The 18,417-nt window shown below is 43.1% G+C and overlaps 1 protein-coding gene across 1 annotated transcript in view; it reads right to left on the reverse strand.

Moving 5' to 3' along the window:
* Positions 1 to 450: 450 nt before the first annotated feature.
* Positions 451 to 18,417, reverse strand: part of il16 (interleukin 16) — a 42,720-nt gene continuing 24,753 nt past the window's right edge. Inside the window, 8 exon segments of the mRNA XM_083998238.1 lie at positions 451 to 1,146; positions 6,317 to 6,517; positions 6,520 to 6,760; positions 8,596 to 8,697; positions 10,503 to 10,668; positions 11,113 to 11,249; positions 13,451 to 14,604; positions 17,667 to 17,763. Of these exon segments, the coding sequence (XP_083854364.1) occupies positions 980 to 1,146; positions 6,317 to 6,517; positions 6,520 to 6,760; positions 8,596 to 8,697; positions 10,503 to 10,668; positions 11,113 to 11,249; positions 13,451 to 14,604; positions 17,667 to 17,763 (2,265 nt within the window). The 3' untranslated portion in view covers positions 451 to 979.

Raw genomic sequence — 18,417 nt, forward strand, 5'->3', positions numbered from 1 at the left:
CGAGCAGTACGAGAGGTATTTGGATGTTTTTTGGTGTGTCTTTTTGGACGAAGAAAGTTGGTATCCATTGACAACCATTATGGACAAATACTGCTGCGCGGACCCCCCCGTAACTCAGAGAAGGCACGGAGGACTCTGAAAATTCTCACAGCTCTTAGTTGACATGAGGGTGAGTAAATTTGAATTTTGGGTGAACTATCCCTTTAAGCGAGTTTCAGGTTTTATTCTATGGCATAAAACACCCTATTTGTGAATTTTGAAGCTCTTACGTGTCGTAGAAAAGGTGGTTGCTAACAAGTTGCTCAATACGAACCCCGTCGGGGACATTAAACGTCATCACCCCCGAACAAGCCAGAGTGTTCTTATGGATGTTAGTTATGTTATTTGTGGGTCTTCAACAAGTAAAAACCGTCCCATTTCCCCATTAGACAATGTTTTTTAATGTTTTTTACTTCTGGCGATCACATTTAAGCTTCAGATACAGTATAAAAGGTGTTCATATGTGAAGATTATCTTGCTGAACAAAACTTGAAAGATTCTACTTCAAGTGACTCAGTAACAGGCTGTGATTGACATGTGAGAGCCTACACATGTGATATTGTCATTTTTATTACATGAAACCTGTCAGAATTTTTCGTTGTGATGCTACACTGGATGATGTTTCAATATGCTGTAATACAAGTGGACTTAACACTGGAGCCTTTGTATGAAGTCTGATGTGGAGAATGTGGAGTTTAGGGGCGTTTGGCTGAGCTCTAATACAAATCTGGCCATGTGACAGAACAATAAATAATATAGAAATACACTCTATAATAGAAATAGCCTAATAGAAATATTTCCAGAAGGTGTCTGACCCGTCGCGTCAAACATGGACCACACTGACTGGCAACAGTGAACACCAGAGTGTTGGAGGACCAACACCGCTGGGCCTCAAGTCTTTAGTTTAGTTTCCCTCTCCAGCTGTGAGCAGCCTCTGTCCTCACTCCGCCCCCCCCTGCCTCCTCCTCATCACCAGGGTGATGGGTCCTTCAGGTAGAGCCTTCATCATGTTCCGGGCCTCGTAGCGGGTCATGTCCTGCACGCTGACTCCCTGGACCTGCAGCAGCTCGTCGCCACACTGCAGACCGCTCTGCTCCGCGGCTCCACCTGACACACACACACACACAAGCCCTCATGGTTACATCCCAGTTTCTCATACATGACAGCTGCTCTCAACAGTGGCGTGTTAATAGAGTGTCCTTGGGTGGCACGGACCTAGCCTCGTAAACCAGCCGCTCCCAGAAATGCAATTAATTTCATTTCTGAGGGAGAGTCTGGCCTCATCCCCGTTGTAAGCGTTTGGCCTGAAACCCTCAGAAGGCCGAGCCAATCAGCGTCGCCGCTGTCATTGACACAGCACGTTGGCCAATCAGGGACCGACTGGTGCAAAGCCCCGTAACTACACCAACTTGCTGATTGGCTTACAACGGGGATGAGGCCAGACTCCCTCGGGAGCGGCTGGTTTACGAGGCTAGCACGGACCACCCCTGAAATCTGATTGGCCACCCCAGGTGCCACCCCAAAATATGATGCCCAGTCAGAGGCATTTTATACATTGTTTTATACTCAAGGTTTTTGTTTCCAAGAAAAAAATCACAATTGTACAGTATGTTGCCACACCTGTATTTTGACTAGTAGGTCTAGTTTTTCTTTCAGTGTTAGTAATTGAAGTTTATATGGGTTTTGCAGACAAACCTCTGTATGGCCAAAATCTGTGTGGGTTTGCATGTGCATGTGCATACATGAGTATGTAATGTGTGCGCGCAGGTGCTCATGCTCACGCTTCATGCCACCCCACCATAAGTCAGTGCCCCACTTGGCCCACCCCTATCAAAAATGTCTGGACACACCCCTGGCTGTCAATATCTCTATAGATGTAAACATGTTACCTACGTAAATAAAAGAGTAAGTAAGTAGCAACGATGTAAGAAAATATTGATATGCTGAAATATCTGATATTTTGTTTTGCAATACTGTATCGATATTCAAAAGCACTGTGTCAAATTTTTCACTAACAATTTACATACAGGCTGTGGTTCATTTTGGTGTTGGGTTTAAAACCCATTCAGCCGCTGACTCCTCCGCTCCAACGGAACAATGAGATCTCAGAGAGTTCAGGTCTGTGGCTCATCGTGTGCTCAAGCGTTACCTAACCTAGTGCAGTCAAAAAGGAAAAAAAAAATTGCAATATATCGTCTTGCTTATAGTATTGCAATATATTGTATTGTGATTGTAGATTCTTGCCAATACACACCCCCTAGTACTGTAAGTAGAAGGTGTCAAGATCTGAGTCTCTGCACTGGTTCCTGTTGTCGTTTTCAAGATAATTGCACTTAATTACTACCTTTTTCTTTCAGAAAACCAGGTTGGGAAGACCAAGGCTACATTCACACTGCAGTTACAAGTGACCTGAATCCAATTCTTTTGCTCATATGTGACCCATATCTGATTTGCTTTTTACAGTGTGAACAGCACAAGACGCATTGAATCTGACATTTTCGAATCAGAATTGGGCTGAAAAGTTCGAAAATCAAATAAAATCTGATTATTAGAGGTACATTGTATAAGAATTACTCCCATCTAGTGGTGCGGTTGTAGATCGCAAGCAACTCAGTCGTATTTTTCAGGCGAAACGACATGTCAGCTACCAACCGAGCTTGCCCGCTCGATGTATTATATATGAATGATATGAACGGCAAATTCAGAGCTTACTGGAACACTTCAGTTTGTTGATGGGGGTAATTATTGATGAATGAAAAACGTACTTTTGAACGAAATATACAATGTACCTTTAAAAAAAAGAAAAGAAAAAAAGATCGAGGTAATGTGATGGCTGATATACGTACATCAAGTTAAACTTTTTGTCTTCATTTCTACTATTTCATTTCAGTACAAATAACAACAGTTTAAATTAACTCATTGAGTGCTGCGCTCCTTTCCAAAGTTTTAGTCGAGTGTACCGGCAATTTAGACCATTTTTGACTTTTTATGTAGAGCCATAGTGTATTCTTTATTATTGCCACCAACACATACTGTAGCTCATTTGAAAGGTGTAACTTTATGCTTCAAATGGCCACAAACCGTTTGTTTCTAAGTGCCTCCGTTCCTGAGAAAAGTCAAGCTAAACATGGCTGGGTTTCACCAAAATCCCTTTTCTGAAAGGTGCTCTGTTTGTGCCTGTCGCTCTTCTGACACTCGCATTTCTGGATCAAAGGGCTCGTGTAAGATAAATATATACAACAATTGTTGTTCTAGTCACAAAACCACCATCGGGGGCGGGGGGGGGCGCCACTAAACAACAATAACACAGACGCACCGTGCCGTGTCACAGCTTCTCGCCACGGAACGTGAGGGTCAGTCGGCCACAGCGGCTCGGGAACACCGGCCGAGGAAACGGGGTCGGAGAGGGGGTGCACTCGCCCGGCTGAGGCGTCGCATCCACCGCCCTCCCTTACCGAGCCTGATCCTATCCAACGTCCGCTCGCTGGCGAACAAGAAAGACGAACTGTCTATGCTCATACGCTCACAAAGAGACTATAGGGACGCCGCTGCTGTTTGCCTCGTTGAAACCTGGCTGGACGGGAATATGACGGACTCCACGATTCAACAAGCAGGCTTCTCTCTCCACCGCGCCGACAGAACCAGCGACTCACTCAAACAACGCGGGGGCGGCGTTTGTTGCTACATCAACAGGAATTGGTGTACTGACTCTAAAACCATGTCACAAACCTGCTCGCCGGATCTAGAGCTTCTCACGGTGATGTGTAAGCCCTTCTACCTGCCGAGGGAGTTTTCCTCTATCATCTTGGCCGTTGTTTACATTCCGCCGAGTGCGTCAGCTCCGTCCGCGTCGCAGCAACTGGCCGATCACATCACGGAGGTGGAGAACTCCAATCCAGATGCGGTTGTGCTGGCGCTGGGAGACTTTAACCACGTCTCCCTAAAGAAGACTCTCCCGAGATACAAGCCTCAGATCCACATTGCCACCAGGTTGAATAACACACTGGACCAATGTTATTCCTCCATCCCCGAGGCATATCACGCAGTGGCTAGAGCCCCTATTGGTGAGTCCGACCATAACACAATTCTACTGATCCCTAAGTATCGCCAGAAACTTAAGGTGGCAAAACCAACTGTCAAACATTTTAGGAAATGGTCACCACAAGCCATAGAGACGTTACAGGACTGCTTTGACTCTACTGATTGGAGCACTTTTTGGATGGCTGACCGGGACGATATTAACACCTACACTGACACTGTTACATCTTACATTCACTTTTGTGAGAGTCTATGTATTCCAACTAAAACAGTGACTGTGTATAACAACAACAAGCCCTGGTTTAACAATGAAGTGAGGTCACTCTGTAGGAAGAAGCATGATGCATTTAAGAATGGCGACATGGCCCAATACAAACTGCTGAAATATGAATTTCAGCGAGCCGTGGTCAAAGCTAAAGCTTCCTACAGAGCTAAGCTAGAAAACAAACTACAAGCTAATGACATCAAAGGGGTGTGGCAAGGGTTGCAGGCTATTACAGACTATAAAACCAAACATCATGTTCTAGACAGTGACCCCTCTCTTCCTGGGAGGCTCAACGACTTTTACTGTCGGTTTGAAAAGGGCAACCATCAGCCCCTCTCCTTCCCCATAGAGCTGGGTGACACCACACCTACTGTCTCAGAGCATGACGTCAGAACCCTGCTCCGCCAGCTCAACACCAGGAAGGCGGCAGGGCCTGACGGTGTGACGCCTGCTACATTAAGACACTGCTCTAGCGAACTGACCCCAGTCCTCACCTCCATTTTTAACTGGTCACTACAACTCTCTATCGTGCCTGCTTGTTTCAAGTCAGCTGTGATCATACCTGTCCCCAAGAAAAATAACATCACTTGTCTTAATGACTATAGGCCTGTTGCCTTAACCTCAGTCATAATGAAGGTTCTTGAGAGACTAGTATGCAAACATCTGTCCAGTATTTCACTTGACCCTCACCAATTCGCTTATAGAGCCAATAGAAGTGTGGACGATGTAGTGTCCCTCTGTGTGCACTCCGTCCTCCAACACCTGGAATCCAGTTCCACATATGCACGTATTCTTTTTATAGATTTCAGTTCCGCATTCAATACTATTGTTCCTGATAAATTAATATACACCTTACAGGAACTGGGGGTCAATCCATCTCTGTGTAAATGGATCTACAGCTTTCTATGTGACAGGAAACAGGTTGTTAAAATTGATAAATATGTCTCACTGGCTAGGGCTCTGAATATTGGCGCCCCTCAGGGTTGCGTACTATCACCTCTTCTGTACTCTGTATACACACACTTTTGTCAATCACATTCCAGTTCTGTTTTGTTATTTAAGTTTGCAGATGACACATCTGTAGTAGGTCTTATCACTGATAACATTGAAACTACTTACCGCAGTGAGGTGGAGAAGCTAGTAAAGTGGTGTGAGAACAACAACCTCATACTGAACATCTCTAAAACTAAAGAGTTGGTTGTTGACTTCAGAAAGAGGGCCACCCCTCTTCTTCCCCTCCTTATCAATGGAGAGGTGGTTGAGCGGGTAACCTCTTTTAAGTTCCTTGGAACTACTATCCATCAATCCCTATCATGGGAGCTCAACACCAGTCTCGTAATTAGTAAGTGCCATCAGCGACTCTACTTCCTGCGGCAGCTCAAAAAATTCAGGGTCAGCCGACCAGCCATGACCCATTTCTACAGGTCTACTATAGAGAGCATACTTACTTTCTCAATGCTTGTCTGGTATGGTCACACAACCTCACAGGACAAGGCGCGGCTGGAGAAAGTAGTGCGTCGAGCCTCTAGAACCATCGGCTGTAGTAACCTGCCTACACTCACATCACTTTACTCAACCAGACTCGTCAGAAAGGCTAACAAGATCATAGCAGACCACTCTCATCCGGCACATCATCTCTTTAATCTCCTCCCATCAGGCAGGAGATACAGAAGCATCAAAAGTAAAACATCACGCTTCAGAGACAGCACCTATCTCCAAGCCATCAGACTCATGAACTCACATTGACTTCACTATTGCACTTTGCACCATACTGTGTACACGATGTCGCTGGGTACTGTTCCCTGTCATTTGTAAATTGTATTGTATTTTGTAATTTATTCTGTCCCCCGCATGTGTTTTTCATGTGGGGTCGTGTCGTGTTGTATGTACTGGAGAGCAAACCAAGACAAATTCCTTGTCACTGGTTGACATGGCAATAAATTTTCTATGACTATGACTATGACTATGCTGTACCTGTAAAGATCCTGTTGATGACCAACGGTCTGTCTCCTTGGATGGAGCCTTTCCCTCCCTCCAGAGTGAAACCCACTCCTCCAGCTCCTTTCTCCAGACTCACCACGGTGCCCTGCTCGTCCACTGCAACACACACACACACAGCGTCAGGATGTCTGCTGCATGACCTGACCTGATCGTAGGTGAAAGGTGTGTCTGAGCGACCGACTCACCTGCAGGGCGGGGCTCCTCGCTCTTGCAGCCTCCCCCCTCTCTCCCCTCCTCCCCCGCCTTCTTGCAGACGACCACCACGGCCAGCTTCAGGCTGCGGGCCTGACGCAGAGTGGCCGTGGCGTCGGCGTGCGTGACGCCGCGCAGCGTTTGTCCGTTGATGGACAGCACCTCGTCTCCTTTCTGGATGGTTCCCTCCTGAGCCGCCAGGCCGCTGGGGAACACTTTGTGGACCTGGACAGAGGACGACCAGCGTCATACACACACACACACACACACAGATTCATAGACTGTGGCACAGAGTGAAATGCAGAGTAGAGGAGTCGGTAACCCTTTAATTTACCGGGAGTTAATTACGTGTTAATGTCATTTTCATATGTCGAATCAATTGCAAAGACTTGCTGGAGAAAAATTCTGGCCTTTCCCAAAAAATTCATAGCATGAAAAGCATGTGTAATCTTTTGCCTTTATGAATAACATGACATTACTATGAAACTGATCGATTTTCTAGGCTATTTCTTGACATTACTACACAATTATTTGGTATTTCTTGGCTATTTCTTGACATAACCACGTAATTAACGGCCTGTGAATTAAAGGGCTACCAAGTGTTATCTTTTATATCCTATTGAACGATCACTTTGGATTTGGAAAACACTGGCACAGTTTATATTATACACTTATACACTTGTTTCCATCTCAATTGTCTCTTCTATTTATTCTAATAATAAACATTATATTATCTTATATTAAACATTTGGATCCACATTTTTCTTTATCCTACTGCTCAGAGGATGCTCAAATTTGAGCTCTGTGTTATATTGCTTTTTTATGTTTGTCTATTTCTAATTGTATGTCTTCTAGTACTAATGAATGCTTTAATTTCCCTTGGGATCAATAAAGTATCTAATCTAATCTAATGTAATTTTATCTAATCTAATCACACTGACTCTGAATTCTGCACAAATTATACACACTACAAAAATCTTACATTATAAACCAGATCCTCCAATCAAATTGAACCTTTCAAATTTGCACCCTTTTCCTGCCACTGCTATTTACATCTAGATGACCCAGAGTCACATAAACCATTGAGTGCAATTTTGTCGTACTTGCTGCGTGAAACCTTGAGTAATGACTAAAACTAATTTGTGAAGTCACCACAACCTTGAGCTTTGACCCCCACAGTCTAATCTGGCCCTAGTGAATACAGGTTCATCTCAGTAAAGTAGGATATGATGGAGGTCAGCAGTCTCCTCTATGATAGTGGAGCTACTGAACCAGACTCAGGAAACCTTTGCAGGTGTTTGGAGTTAATCAGCTGATTAGAGCAATTTTTTTAAAGTGGGGTTGTATGATCTACAAATAGCCCGTAAGTACTTTAATTGCAGTAGAAGACTCTCTGCACTCCTCCCGTTAGCAACGCCAGCCCATAGCCCTGCCCAGGGAGGAGGGATACGTGAGTTGGTTAGGTCCAAATAAAAACTGTGTTTTTCCTGCACTTTGAAGGGCTTGAAAAAATTTTATTATAGCGAACAATAGAACTGTGTATTTTTTTTTCAGGTAAAACCTCTTTTAGGCCACGAAAATAGGCCGTTTCTTTGGGTCTGTTCACAACACTGTATGTCTCTGGACAGGGCTATGGGCTGGCGTTGCTAACGGGAGGAGTGCAAGAGAGTCTTCTACTGCAATTAAAGTACTTAGGGGCTATTTGTAGATCATACAACCCCACTTTAAAAAAAATGCTACTATCCCTTTAAAGTCATCTCCATACAGCGCTGACATCTGAACCAACAGGTGCTTCATTCATGTTAACTGACTTGAAAATGCACTGTATCATTTAGCAAATACATTTCTTGTCTGACTGACTGGTAATAACCTAGATACTCATAAAGTCAAACCAGTAATGTTTACAGTGAGAGGTGAGAGGTTGATGTGTCAGGGTCATGACTCATGTGTTTCACTGAGCCTGGATCTAAACATCAGGACAGATGTGCCCCTCCCCTCCAGCTGGTAACGGTAACAGTAAGCTGGTAATGGTTAAACTTTTTAAATTCAATGCTGCTTACCGTCAGAGCCTTGCTCTCCAGGTCGGACCCTCCGGCGATGCTGAAGCCCAGTCCAGCTCCCTCGTCTTTATGCAGAATCACCACATGGATGTCCACCAGTTGCTGTGGTGAAAAAGAAGCAGTGTGTTCATCTTTTATATGATCATCTGAGATTACATTATATAAACCTCATAAACAGAAACTTCATTTATCATCCTACAAATGTTATATCTCACAATAACTTTTGACATCGAAGACTCAGTCGGCATGATCACAATAAACAATCGTCTGTGTCATCATCTTAAAATCATCTTAATGGAGCCTGAACCAAACACAAGTAACCTGCAGCACACAGACTTGAGAAGGAGGAGAAGGAGAAACATCTGTTCAAAAATACACTTAGCAACACTTCACATTGTTACATTTTAATTAATTAAGTGGTTTTCAAACTTTTCAAAGTCCTGTCCCCCCTGTAGCTGTCTGACCCGTCAGTTTCAGGGAAATACCTGCACAGCTGTGCAGCCAGCACACAGAGGTGCGTGGCTATGTCACGTCTCACACTTGTCTGTCAAACAGAGCACAAAAAGTCACACACTGACGGACAGATCTCTGTTTTGTTGTGGTCGATGCAGTTGAAGCAGGCGTTTAAAGGGATAGTTCACCCAAAATTCAAATTTCACTCATTATCTACTCACCCTCATGTCGACTAAGGGCTGGGAGAATTATTATTATTAGAAAGTATTAGTCCATATAATGGTTGCGAACGGAGCTCACCTTTCTTGTCCGTCTTGTATTGAAGCCCCAACATGAGAAATTGTTCCGAAAAAAAAGTCTATGTTTTAAGCTTGTTTGTAGCGGAAGCTCCCAGTGTCTCAGTTCACTGCTCTTCCTGTGTGGCGGACCAATTTCTCATGTCGGGGCTTCAATACAAGAGGGACATTACAGACGAGCACTATGGAGGTATTTGGATGTTTTTTGGTGTGTCTTTTTGGACAAAGAAAAGTGAGCACCATTCACAACCATTATATGGACAAATACTTTCTAATAATAATAATTCTCCCAGCCCTTAGTCGACATGAGGGTGAGTAGATAATGAGTGAAATTTGAATTTTGGGTGAACTATCCCTTTAACTTCTTTATCGTGGCCTCGACTTTATCCTGCAAATAGAATATACAGTAGTTGCGGGAACCCCCATGTGTGTTGTAATGGTACTATTTTATGTAGTGCAGGCAGGGCGTATACTGTACAAGTGGTTGTTATATTAACTTAAAATAAAGTGGACCAGACGATCGCCGCCTCCTGTTAATATTTGAATATACACTACACCTTGTAATCTGAGATTAAAGGGGATATATTATGGAAATATCACTTTTTGAAGGCTTTAATATGTATTTGGGTGTTTGTCTTGCCTTCCAGACCCTAAATGTGAGAACTGACAAATGAATCTGTAATTTTCAGGCTCCTGAGGTTGAAATCCACGTGGTTTAATGAGCTGTTCCCTCAGTTGTCTGACAATGATGTCATTAGTTGCATAATACCATCCTTACCGGTACAGGTAGAAGGGGCAGGTCTAACAGTGGTTCATTTGCATTTAAAGGGACAGGCACTGAAACCAGCCGTTCTGAACAGGGCTGTTTAGAGCGGATGAAAAGAGCTGTGATGTTTGATCCTTGGGGGATTTTGACCAAAGCATGTCACAGACATGTCTTTAAGACACCTGGGAACTATTTTAATTTGTGGAAAAGGGGCACAATATGTCTCCTTTAAGTTCTTTGTTTTAATTTTTTTAATGTACCCTCTACACCACTTTGCATACCCTTGGGGGATTCACCTTATCCCATCCTAAAATGAATGTAATGTTTCCTCTTGTGAAGTTTCCAGAGGTGTTACGCTGGTGAGACTGCTTATAAACCTGTGGGTTTTCTACCTTCAGCGTGTCGTCATCCAGATTCGAGACGTCCTGGATCATCTTCTGTATTTCCTGTGAAGGGATGGCTGAGATGACGGAGTGGGCGGAAGCAGAAGTGACGGGCGCCTCGTCCTGAGACCCCCCCTCCCCTCGCTCCATGGTGCACTCCCTCAGTGTGGCCAGGCTGTGTGAAGAAGAAAGAGGACCAGTTTGCAGATAACTGTGTGATTTGGGTTTTTTTCATGCTTGTAGCAACTGCTGCAAACACCTTGCGTTTGTGATGATTATTCTGCAGCAGATATGTTGCACTTTGTGTTTTGAGTGTGTGCAGTTTTTGGATTTGTGTTGCAATTATGCAAAAAAGAAAAGAAAAAAGGAAACGATGGGGCAGTGACAGGGAGCTGCTGGGTGTTCCTCACTCTGACAACTTCCACCCTGCTGCCACTATTTTTCTGGTTAGACAGGAAGTGTTTTTTTTTTTTTTTTCTTTTTTTAAAAACCTGAACCCACTTCCTTGTGAATCTAAAACAGTTACAGTTGGCCGTCTGTGAGAGAGTCCCTGTGTAAATAATATAAAAGACGACAAGTCATGGCCGCCCGCCCCGCGCCTCTCTGCTGAAGTCTTTACCTCACAGAGAATCCTCTGTCCGGGCCGTCAGCAGCAAGTTCACCCTCCTCAGGGTTAGAGGCATCCGCTGCAGAGGGGTCCCGCAGGTTACCATGGCCACAGTTCATGGGTAGCGAGCGCATCAACGCCTGTGAAACCTGTGAGAAAAAAAACATCATAAAAACATGTGAATTCTGGTTTGTTTGCATCGTCTCACTTCTACAGTTTTGGTTATAACTTATTCACAGCAGCAGGATGAACAAGAGAAATGAAGGCGACCCCCAAAGATTTACCTGTAACTATTCCAGATTTTAAACTGCAGTTACTAATCTTCACCACAAAGCAGCACTGTTTGCTTTTGCCTGTATATCCCAAATATCAGATTATCCTATTTTCTCTCTAGTTACATTGAATTTGAGCAGAGAGAAGCTGCTGCATTCGTACGCGCTGCCATCATGCCAACAGGAAGTGTTCTCACTTCAAGTGCAACACATTCTGCTCAGATGAGCGAGATAAATACATATTTATTAGCTGCTCTAAGGTTCTTCTGTCGAGTTGTCTTCTCTGATGTGATGTGTGTGCTCTTTTGTTTTGAATATTTTATATCACTCTTAATGTTATATCACATTTCTGTTTTGATATTTTACATACTGTTTCAGGACTTGCACTGAAGTCTGTTGTACATTTGAAGAGTTCATTTGCAAAAGCAGATAACTCAGTTTTTTTTTTTTAAATATTTGAAAATTTTTAATTATTATTTACACCAGGTGATATCAGTCAAACCAAAGTTGAGAGGCTTTGACCAAGGAGATGAGATGTACAAAAACAGATGTAACTCAAAAAAATAAAGCTTTTTTGAAAACAACACTATGTAAAGAATAATTCAAAAGCATCAGCTCATTTTTTTCAAAATGGTACTTATCTGCTTTTGCAAATGAACTCTTCATGTTGTTGTAGCGGTGCAATGGCAATAAAGACATTCATTCTATTCTATTCTATTGAATTCAAGGTCAGGATCATGGTAATTTCTAACTTGACTGACTGTAACTTGTGCATGAAATGGAGAACCTAAACTGGAACACTGAATAATAAAATGATAGGTTAAAACCAGACCCCAGACACTCAGACTAGACTCTAAGAATACATCTCAATTTACATACCTACTTCCTGATTTAACCTGCCGTAGACTACTTGGAGGCAACACACCGATGATTTTGCATGTCACACTGTGTGAAAGATGTGTGAAAGCTACAATATTTAAGGCAAGTCACTGAGACTAATTCATTTCAACTCTGATTCTTCGAACTAGCTGTGAATATCTCTAAAGAAAAAAAGGCAAATTTCTCAGATTCCAGCTTCTTAAATGTGAATATTTCTGGTTTCTTTGTTCCTTTATGACAATAAACTGAGTCTCTTTGGTTTGTGGACAAAACAAGACATTTGAGGACGTCATCTTGTGGTTTGAGAAACACTGATTGGTCAATAAAATGTTAAAAAAATTTAAAAAAATGTCAAACAACTAATTGATTAATCGTTCAAATAATTGACAGATTCATCGATAATGAAAATAATCGTTAGTTGCAGCCCTACAGTCTTTACTTATTCCTTAAGGCGGATTCAGGCATCCAGCAGCTCATTGTTAATAATAATAATGATAATTCTAGGTCATAATAAACATTTATAATTCATTCATGATACAGTTTCTTCAACTGGATCTGGGTGTTAAAGTGATAAAGTGATGTGGATGAGATGAGTTATCGGTAACACTTTACTTGAATAGGTATTCATAAGATTGACATAACACTGTCATAACCATGACATAACAGCTGTCATAAACATCAATGAATACTTATGACAGCTGTCGTTAAGTGTCATTCTGTAAGTTATGTCACTTTTGATGCAAAGTTGACATTGTTTGAGATGTTTTTGTTCTGACAATTTGACATAAAGACGATTTAAACTGTCATAGCAGACCTAATTGCCAAACTTTAAAAATGATGTCAAGTTGTCATAACAAGGACATCTCAAACAATGTCAACTTTGCATTAAAAGTGACATAACTTACTGAATGACACTTAACGACAGCTAAAGTATTAATTGATGTTTATGACAGCTGTTATGTCATGGTTATGACAGTTTTATGTCAATCTTATGAATACCTATTCAAGTAAAGTGTTACCGAGTTATCTGTCTCATCATCTGACCTCTCATCAGAGTTAGAAATGATGGTACTAGTAGAACTAAACTGGACTTTGTTCATATATGGGGATTATAGTGTAAGTTTTTATATCCAAAAACTATGTGTGTGAAATGGTGCAGACAAGAAATAACTAAGATGTTACCATGTGTGGCCAGTTACCTGGTTACTGAATGTGAGGATTCTCTCCAGTCCCTCTCCGTCCAGGCCTCTAACAGAGTTACTGTCTGCAGCCGGACCGGCACTCAGAGTCCTGCTGAGCGGCTTCCCTTGGTTCTGCGCTGCACCCTCCACCACCCCCTCCGGAGGACTGTCCCCTCCATCCTGATTGGACCTGGTGGACGACGTCGCAGGCGGTGGGACCTCGGTGAGATCGGCTCGGTCCGGCTCGGGCTGCTGTTCGGACGGTGAGACGTCCCTTTTGTCGTCGCCGGACAGAGCCGACTCTTTGATCCCAGAGTCCAGGTTGACGGTGATGGTGTCGGCGGGTGGGAGGTCTGTGGGGGTCTCGGTGGGAGGGGGTTCATCTTCACTGGTTTTTGCTGTCGGTTGCCTACAAGCTTCAGAGACGGAGGAGGAGGTGGCTGTGTCGTCTGCTTCCTGGACAGATTCAGACGGGTTGGACTGGACCTCTTTGGGGACTTCATGCTTGTTCCCTAAATCTTCACGTGAGGCGGGGTGGCTCCTGGGCTCCTTCTCCATCAGAGGAAGGGAGGAGGAGGGGGCCGCCGGCCTCCTTTGGCCCCCCTTCTCTGGTCCGTCAGAACCAGAAAACGTCTCAAATGAGTGGATCTTTTGTTTGATGGACAGGTTGGAGGCAGATGAAGCCGATCTGACGCCAAAGTTTCTGCTCTGGAGACCAACAACAGAAGCTTTGGACTCTGCTGGTTTCGCCTGCTTCTTCTGGCCCTGCTCATCTCGGATTTTCCTCAGACTCTGGCGAAACCAGGTCGGCTTGGGGGCCACCGGCGGGGGCCCCCTCTTTGAATCCGGAGCGGTTTCGGACGTGTCTTCGGTTTCGGTTTCGGCCGTGCACGCGGGAGGATCCGAGGTCACGTCCGTGGCGGAGCCGTTGAGCTCGGCGGCGCTCTCCTCGTCGCTCATGGTGGCGGGCTTGATGTGGATGGGGACGGGCTGCGGATGGCGAGACGCCGCGTGTCGGCGGTGGATCTGGGGCGGTTCTTCGGGGGAGCTGTCTGAGAGGCGGACCCAGGGATCCTGGAGCTGGTCTTGTTGGGTTTGTTGTTCGATGCGGGCCTGTCTCCTCAGAGCTGCTCTCTTTGGCTGAGAGCAGAGGAACGATGCTGATGGATGACCTGTCGACACAGAGCACAGCAGATTCATGTCAGATGTGGGTTAGTATTAGGGAATTTTTTAGGGAAACTTTCCTTGGGAATGAATGGGAATATATGGGAATATATGGGAATTAACAGGAATAAATTGGAATAAATCCGAAATTTACAAAATTCCAGTTCAAATTCCAAATTCCAGTTCCTTAACAGGGAACTTAAATATAGTTGTAGCATAATCTTGGTTAAAACAACCAGATTTAATGCAAGTACACTTGAATATCTATGCTATTCCTCAGTCATATGCACGGACTACTCAGTACGGGTTACTCAACATTCATGTTTTTGTTGTTCAGTAAAAGAATTGATTGTTCATACAAGAATTAAAACTTGATAAAGTTCTACTCACAAATAAATCATGTTTTTAATTGTATTATTTTGCATGGATGTCTGCTTATGACAAAACAAAATATTTACATTTATGTTCTACAGTTTGTTTAAGTTACCCCCAATTTCCAGTTAATTCCCATAAATTCTCATAATTCTCATGGAAGGTTTCCAATTTAGAATATTTCCAAAATTCTCCAATTTAATATCCCATGGAAAGTTTCTGGAAATTTACCAGAAATTTACTGGAAATTTTCCGCCCCTTTGCAACCCTAGTTAGTATGCTTTTGTGACAGTTGATGGTCCTGTCACTATGCCTCCTGTTGATCATGCACCCTGGCTACTTGGCCACAGGGATGTCCTTTTGGTCAAATGGCAAGCGCACATGACTCTTCCCCGGGAGACTTGGGTTCAAACCCCGCCCGGGCCCTCCTTCATCCTGCCACACTTTGTATGCTTCAATGATCTGCACATCACAAACTCACTGATAGATAGATTACGGATGTTTCTGCTAGTCTGCTAGATTGAATAGTATAAAAAGTAAGTAGCATTTATATAAATATCAGGTTATATTAAAGCCTGAGGTACCCAGCCACTGCATGGTGCTTTGTGCTAAATGCTATTATAAGCATGAGTGCAATGGTTCAGCAGGTAAAATGTCAACATGTTCACCAAAGCACTCTAGCATTCTCATTAGCCTGGTAACAGACTTGAATAAATGAATAAATAAATGATTCATTTATTTCTAAAATTGGGACAATACATACTAATGGACATTTGCATGTAAATATGTGGGATGATATTAGAGATTATTGAAGTCCCATTGGCAGGTTGGTGGTAAATAGCATAACACAAGGGGAGGCTGAGGCTGATGGGATTGATAGTTTTGCAGGAATATAGTAGAACAAATAAAATTTTGACCTAATGATGGAGTTAAATGAAAAGTGAAGGGATGACCAAAGTTATTACATTTCATCAAGATGGAAACATGAGCAACATGTTACAAATGTCATTAAAATTCATTTCATAAATTCATGATTTAATTCTATTTAATGAATGATGAAGTACATGCAACTGTCATGGTGTCACTGGAGATCACCACAGGATGTGTTCTCTCTGGGAACCATCAACATCTGTACAAACTATTCAACAGCTGCAGCCAGAGACACTTAAACACTTCAACGTGAATCTCAACTGTTAATAAATGTTCAGATTTCCACATCTGCTGATCCAAGAACCTGGGATGGAGCAACACCTCACTTCCTCTGTCTTCAGCAATAAAGCCACAGAGTTTGATAACGACGATGTTGAGAAAAAAAAGACAAGACTGACAGAGATTCAGATTCTTGATTAGATCAGTAGTAGTAGTGTCCTGGTAGGGGATGATGTCTTCTGAGTTGTATTTTTGTTGCCAGGCAACATCTTGTGGTTGAGGGTAAATATGACAGGTGCACGACAAGCGTGGTGAGAAACAGGAGTTTGTGGTGGACTGATAGAGCAATAAAACACAGGGACGTTAAACAAATGTAAAGAGGCTGTCACTATGGTAACCAAGTAGTTTTATTGCCTAAACCTAATTAGGTCATAACTGTTGACTGAGTAACGGCACAGTAGGTGTGGTTTTTCAGGAGGTTGAAAAATGTCCTATAAGGTTGTTAAAAAAAGACTGGCCACCCTCCGTTGAAACGTTCACTTCCTGGTACATGGATATTGGATACTATTATCTGCCTTAACCCAGTTTATGATGTGACGTATGTCATGACACCGGAACCATGCATGTAGTACTGTATGCATGGCGTCATGCACAATGTAGCTGCTGCACGCTGTAAACAACAAAGCTAAGCCGTGTGCCCATCAACGGAACAAACGGCTTCGCAAAAACCCGTCTCCGCCGCCTTTATGTATGAATTACAACTTCCAATTTAGCACATGACCTCAACATCATAGTTCTTACAAATACAAATACGAATTACTTTATTAATCCCCGAAGGGAAATTCGTTTGTCTGTCAGCTCATCTACCATCTACAGAAGAATAAAAACAAAGGATCTTCTTTCTTCGCCCTGCAGCGAAAAGAGAGGAGCCCCAAAGAGGTCATTTGTTCCTGCTGCAATCGTGTTACATAACACTTCTCTTAAAATGTTTTTTGTGTTCATCTTTCTTTCTTTTTTGTGTCATTGTTGTGTGAGCTACTGGACTAATATGAATTTCCCTCCTAGGGATGAATAAAGTATTCTCTATTCTCTATTCTATTCTCTGTTTTCCTGATTGGCCGGTGAATTCTCTGCAGGAGAAAAGCCGCCAAAGCATTTCCATCCCAGGCGGAGAAGTGAAGGGACATGAAAGTTGGGCGGAAGTACGTAGGCGGGTGGAGCCAGGCTAACGAGGATGTTACTTTGTGAGTTTATTAATGAAGTGAGCTACCAATGCATTCTGAACAGAGACTGCACCAGTTTGGTTTCAAATCATTTAAATACGCTGCTGCTAACAGAGCTCTAACAACGCTGCCACCAACCCCAGCTGAACTCAAGGTGGTCAAACCCTGCCCCAGACAGGAAATGGAGAATCAGTCACTTTTTAGTGAAATACTGCAGCACCATGGCCCAACATTTAACCTGCTGTCACATTATGACACACAATTGTCTGCTTCTTAAGTTGCATTCAGCGATCAATGTAAGAAAGCAGCGGTAACTTTGTTCCTACCTGTGTGCGGTGTGTCGTCTGTGCAGGCTGGAGAGTCTGGATGAGTGAGATCTTCTCTGCTCTCCTCTGACTTTTCTCTTATTTGTTCTGCTTCCTGCTACACAAACAGGAAGCATTGTGTCACAGCAGCTTCTCTAACTGCAACCACAGAGAGCTGCTTCCGTTCAGACACCCATCCACACTCATCTGCAGCTTTCACAGTGAGAGTCAGTCAGTACAAGGCTGTGTAGAAACCAGTGCTGCAACAAGCGCCATGCATTAGGGCATGCACTGGACTTTAACCATACTGTATCAGTCATGCACAGATTGTAGAAAGAAGGAGATGGAAAAGACACGGCAGCAAACATCACCAAACATAATCTAAATCAAAACTGGTGACTCTGAAACAACTGACTGTCTGTCTGACTGACTGACTGACTGACTGACTGACTGACTGTCTGTCTGTCTGTCTGTCTGTCTGTCTGTCTGTCTGTCTGTCTGTCTGTCTGTTTCATATAAAAAACAAAAACAAACATAAGTTCCTCAAAAAAAAGGAGAAAAAAGTCAAAATGATAGCAAAGACAGCAAACTTTGATGCACTGGCAATAAAGGGTTAACCAACAACACTGCTCTCACTGAAACTGGATGTACTGTAATTTGAATATCAGTTTTCTTTTACTTCAAATAATGGCTTTTACTTGCATTAAAGGGATAGTAGCATTTTTTTAAAGTGGGGTTGTATGATCTACAAATAGCCCCCAAGTACTTTAAT

Source organism: Trachurus trachurus (assembly GCF_905171665.1).
Source record: "Trachurus trachurus genome assembly, chromosome: 3".
Lineage (NCBI taxonomy): Eukaryota > Metazoa > Chordata > Actinopteri > Carangiformes > Carangidae > Trachurus > Trachurus trachurus.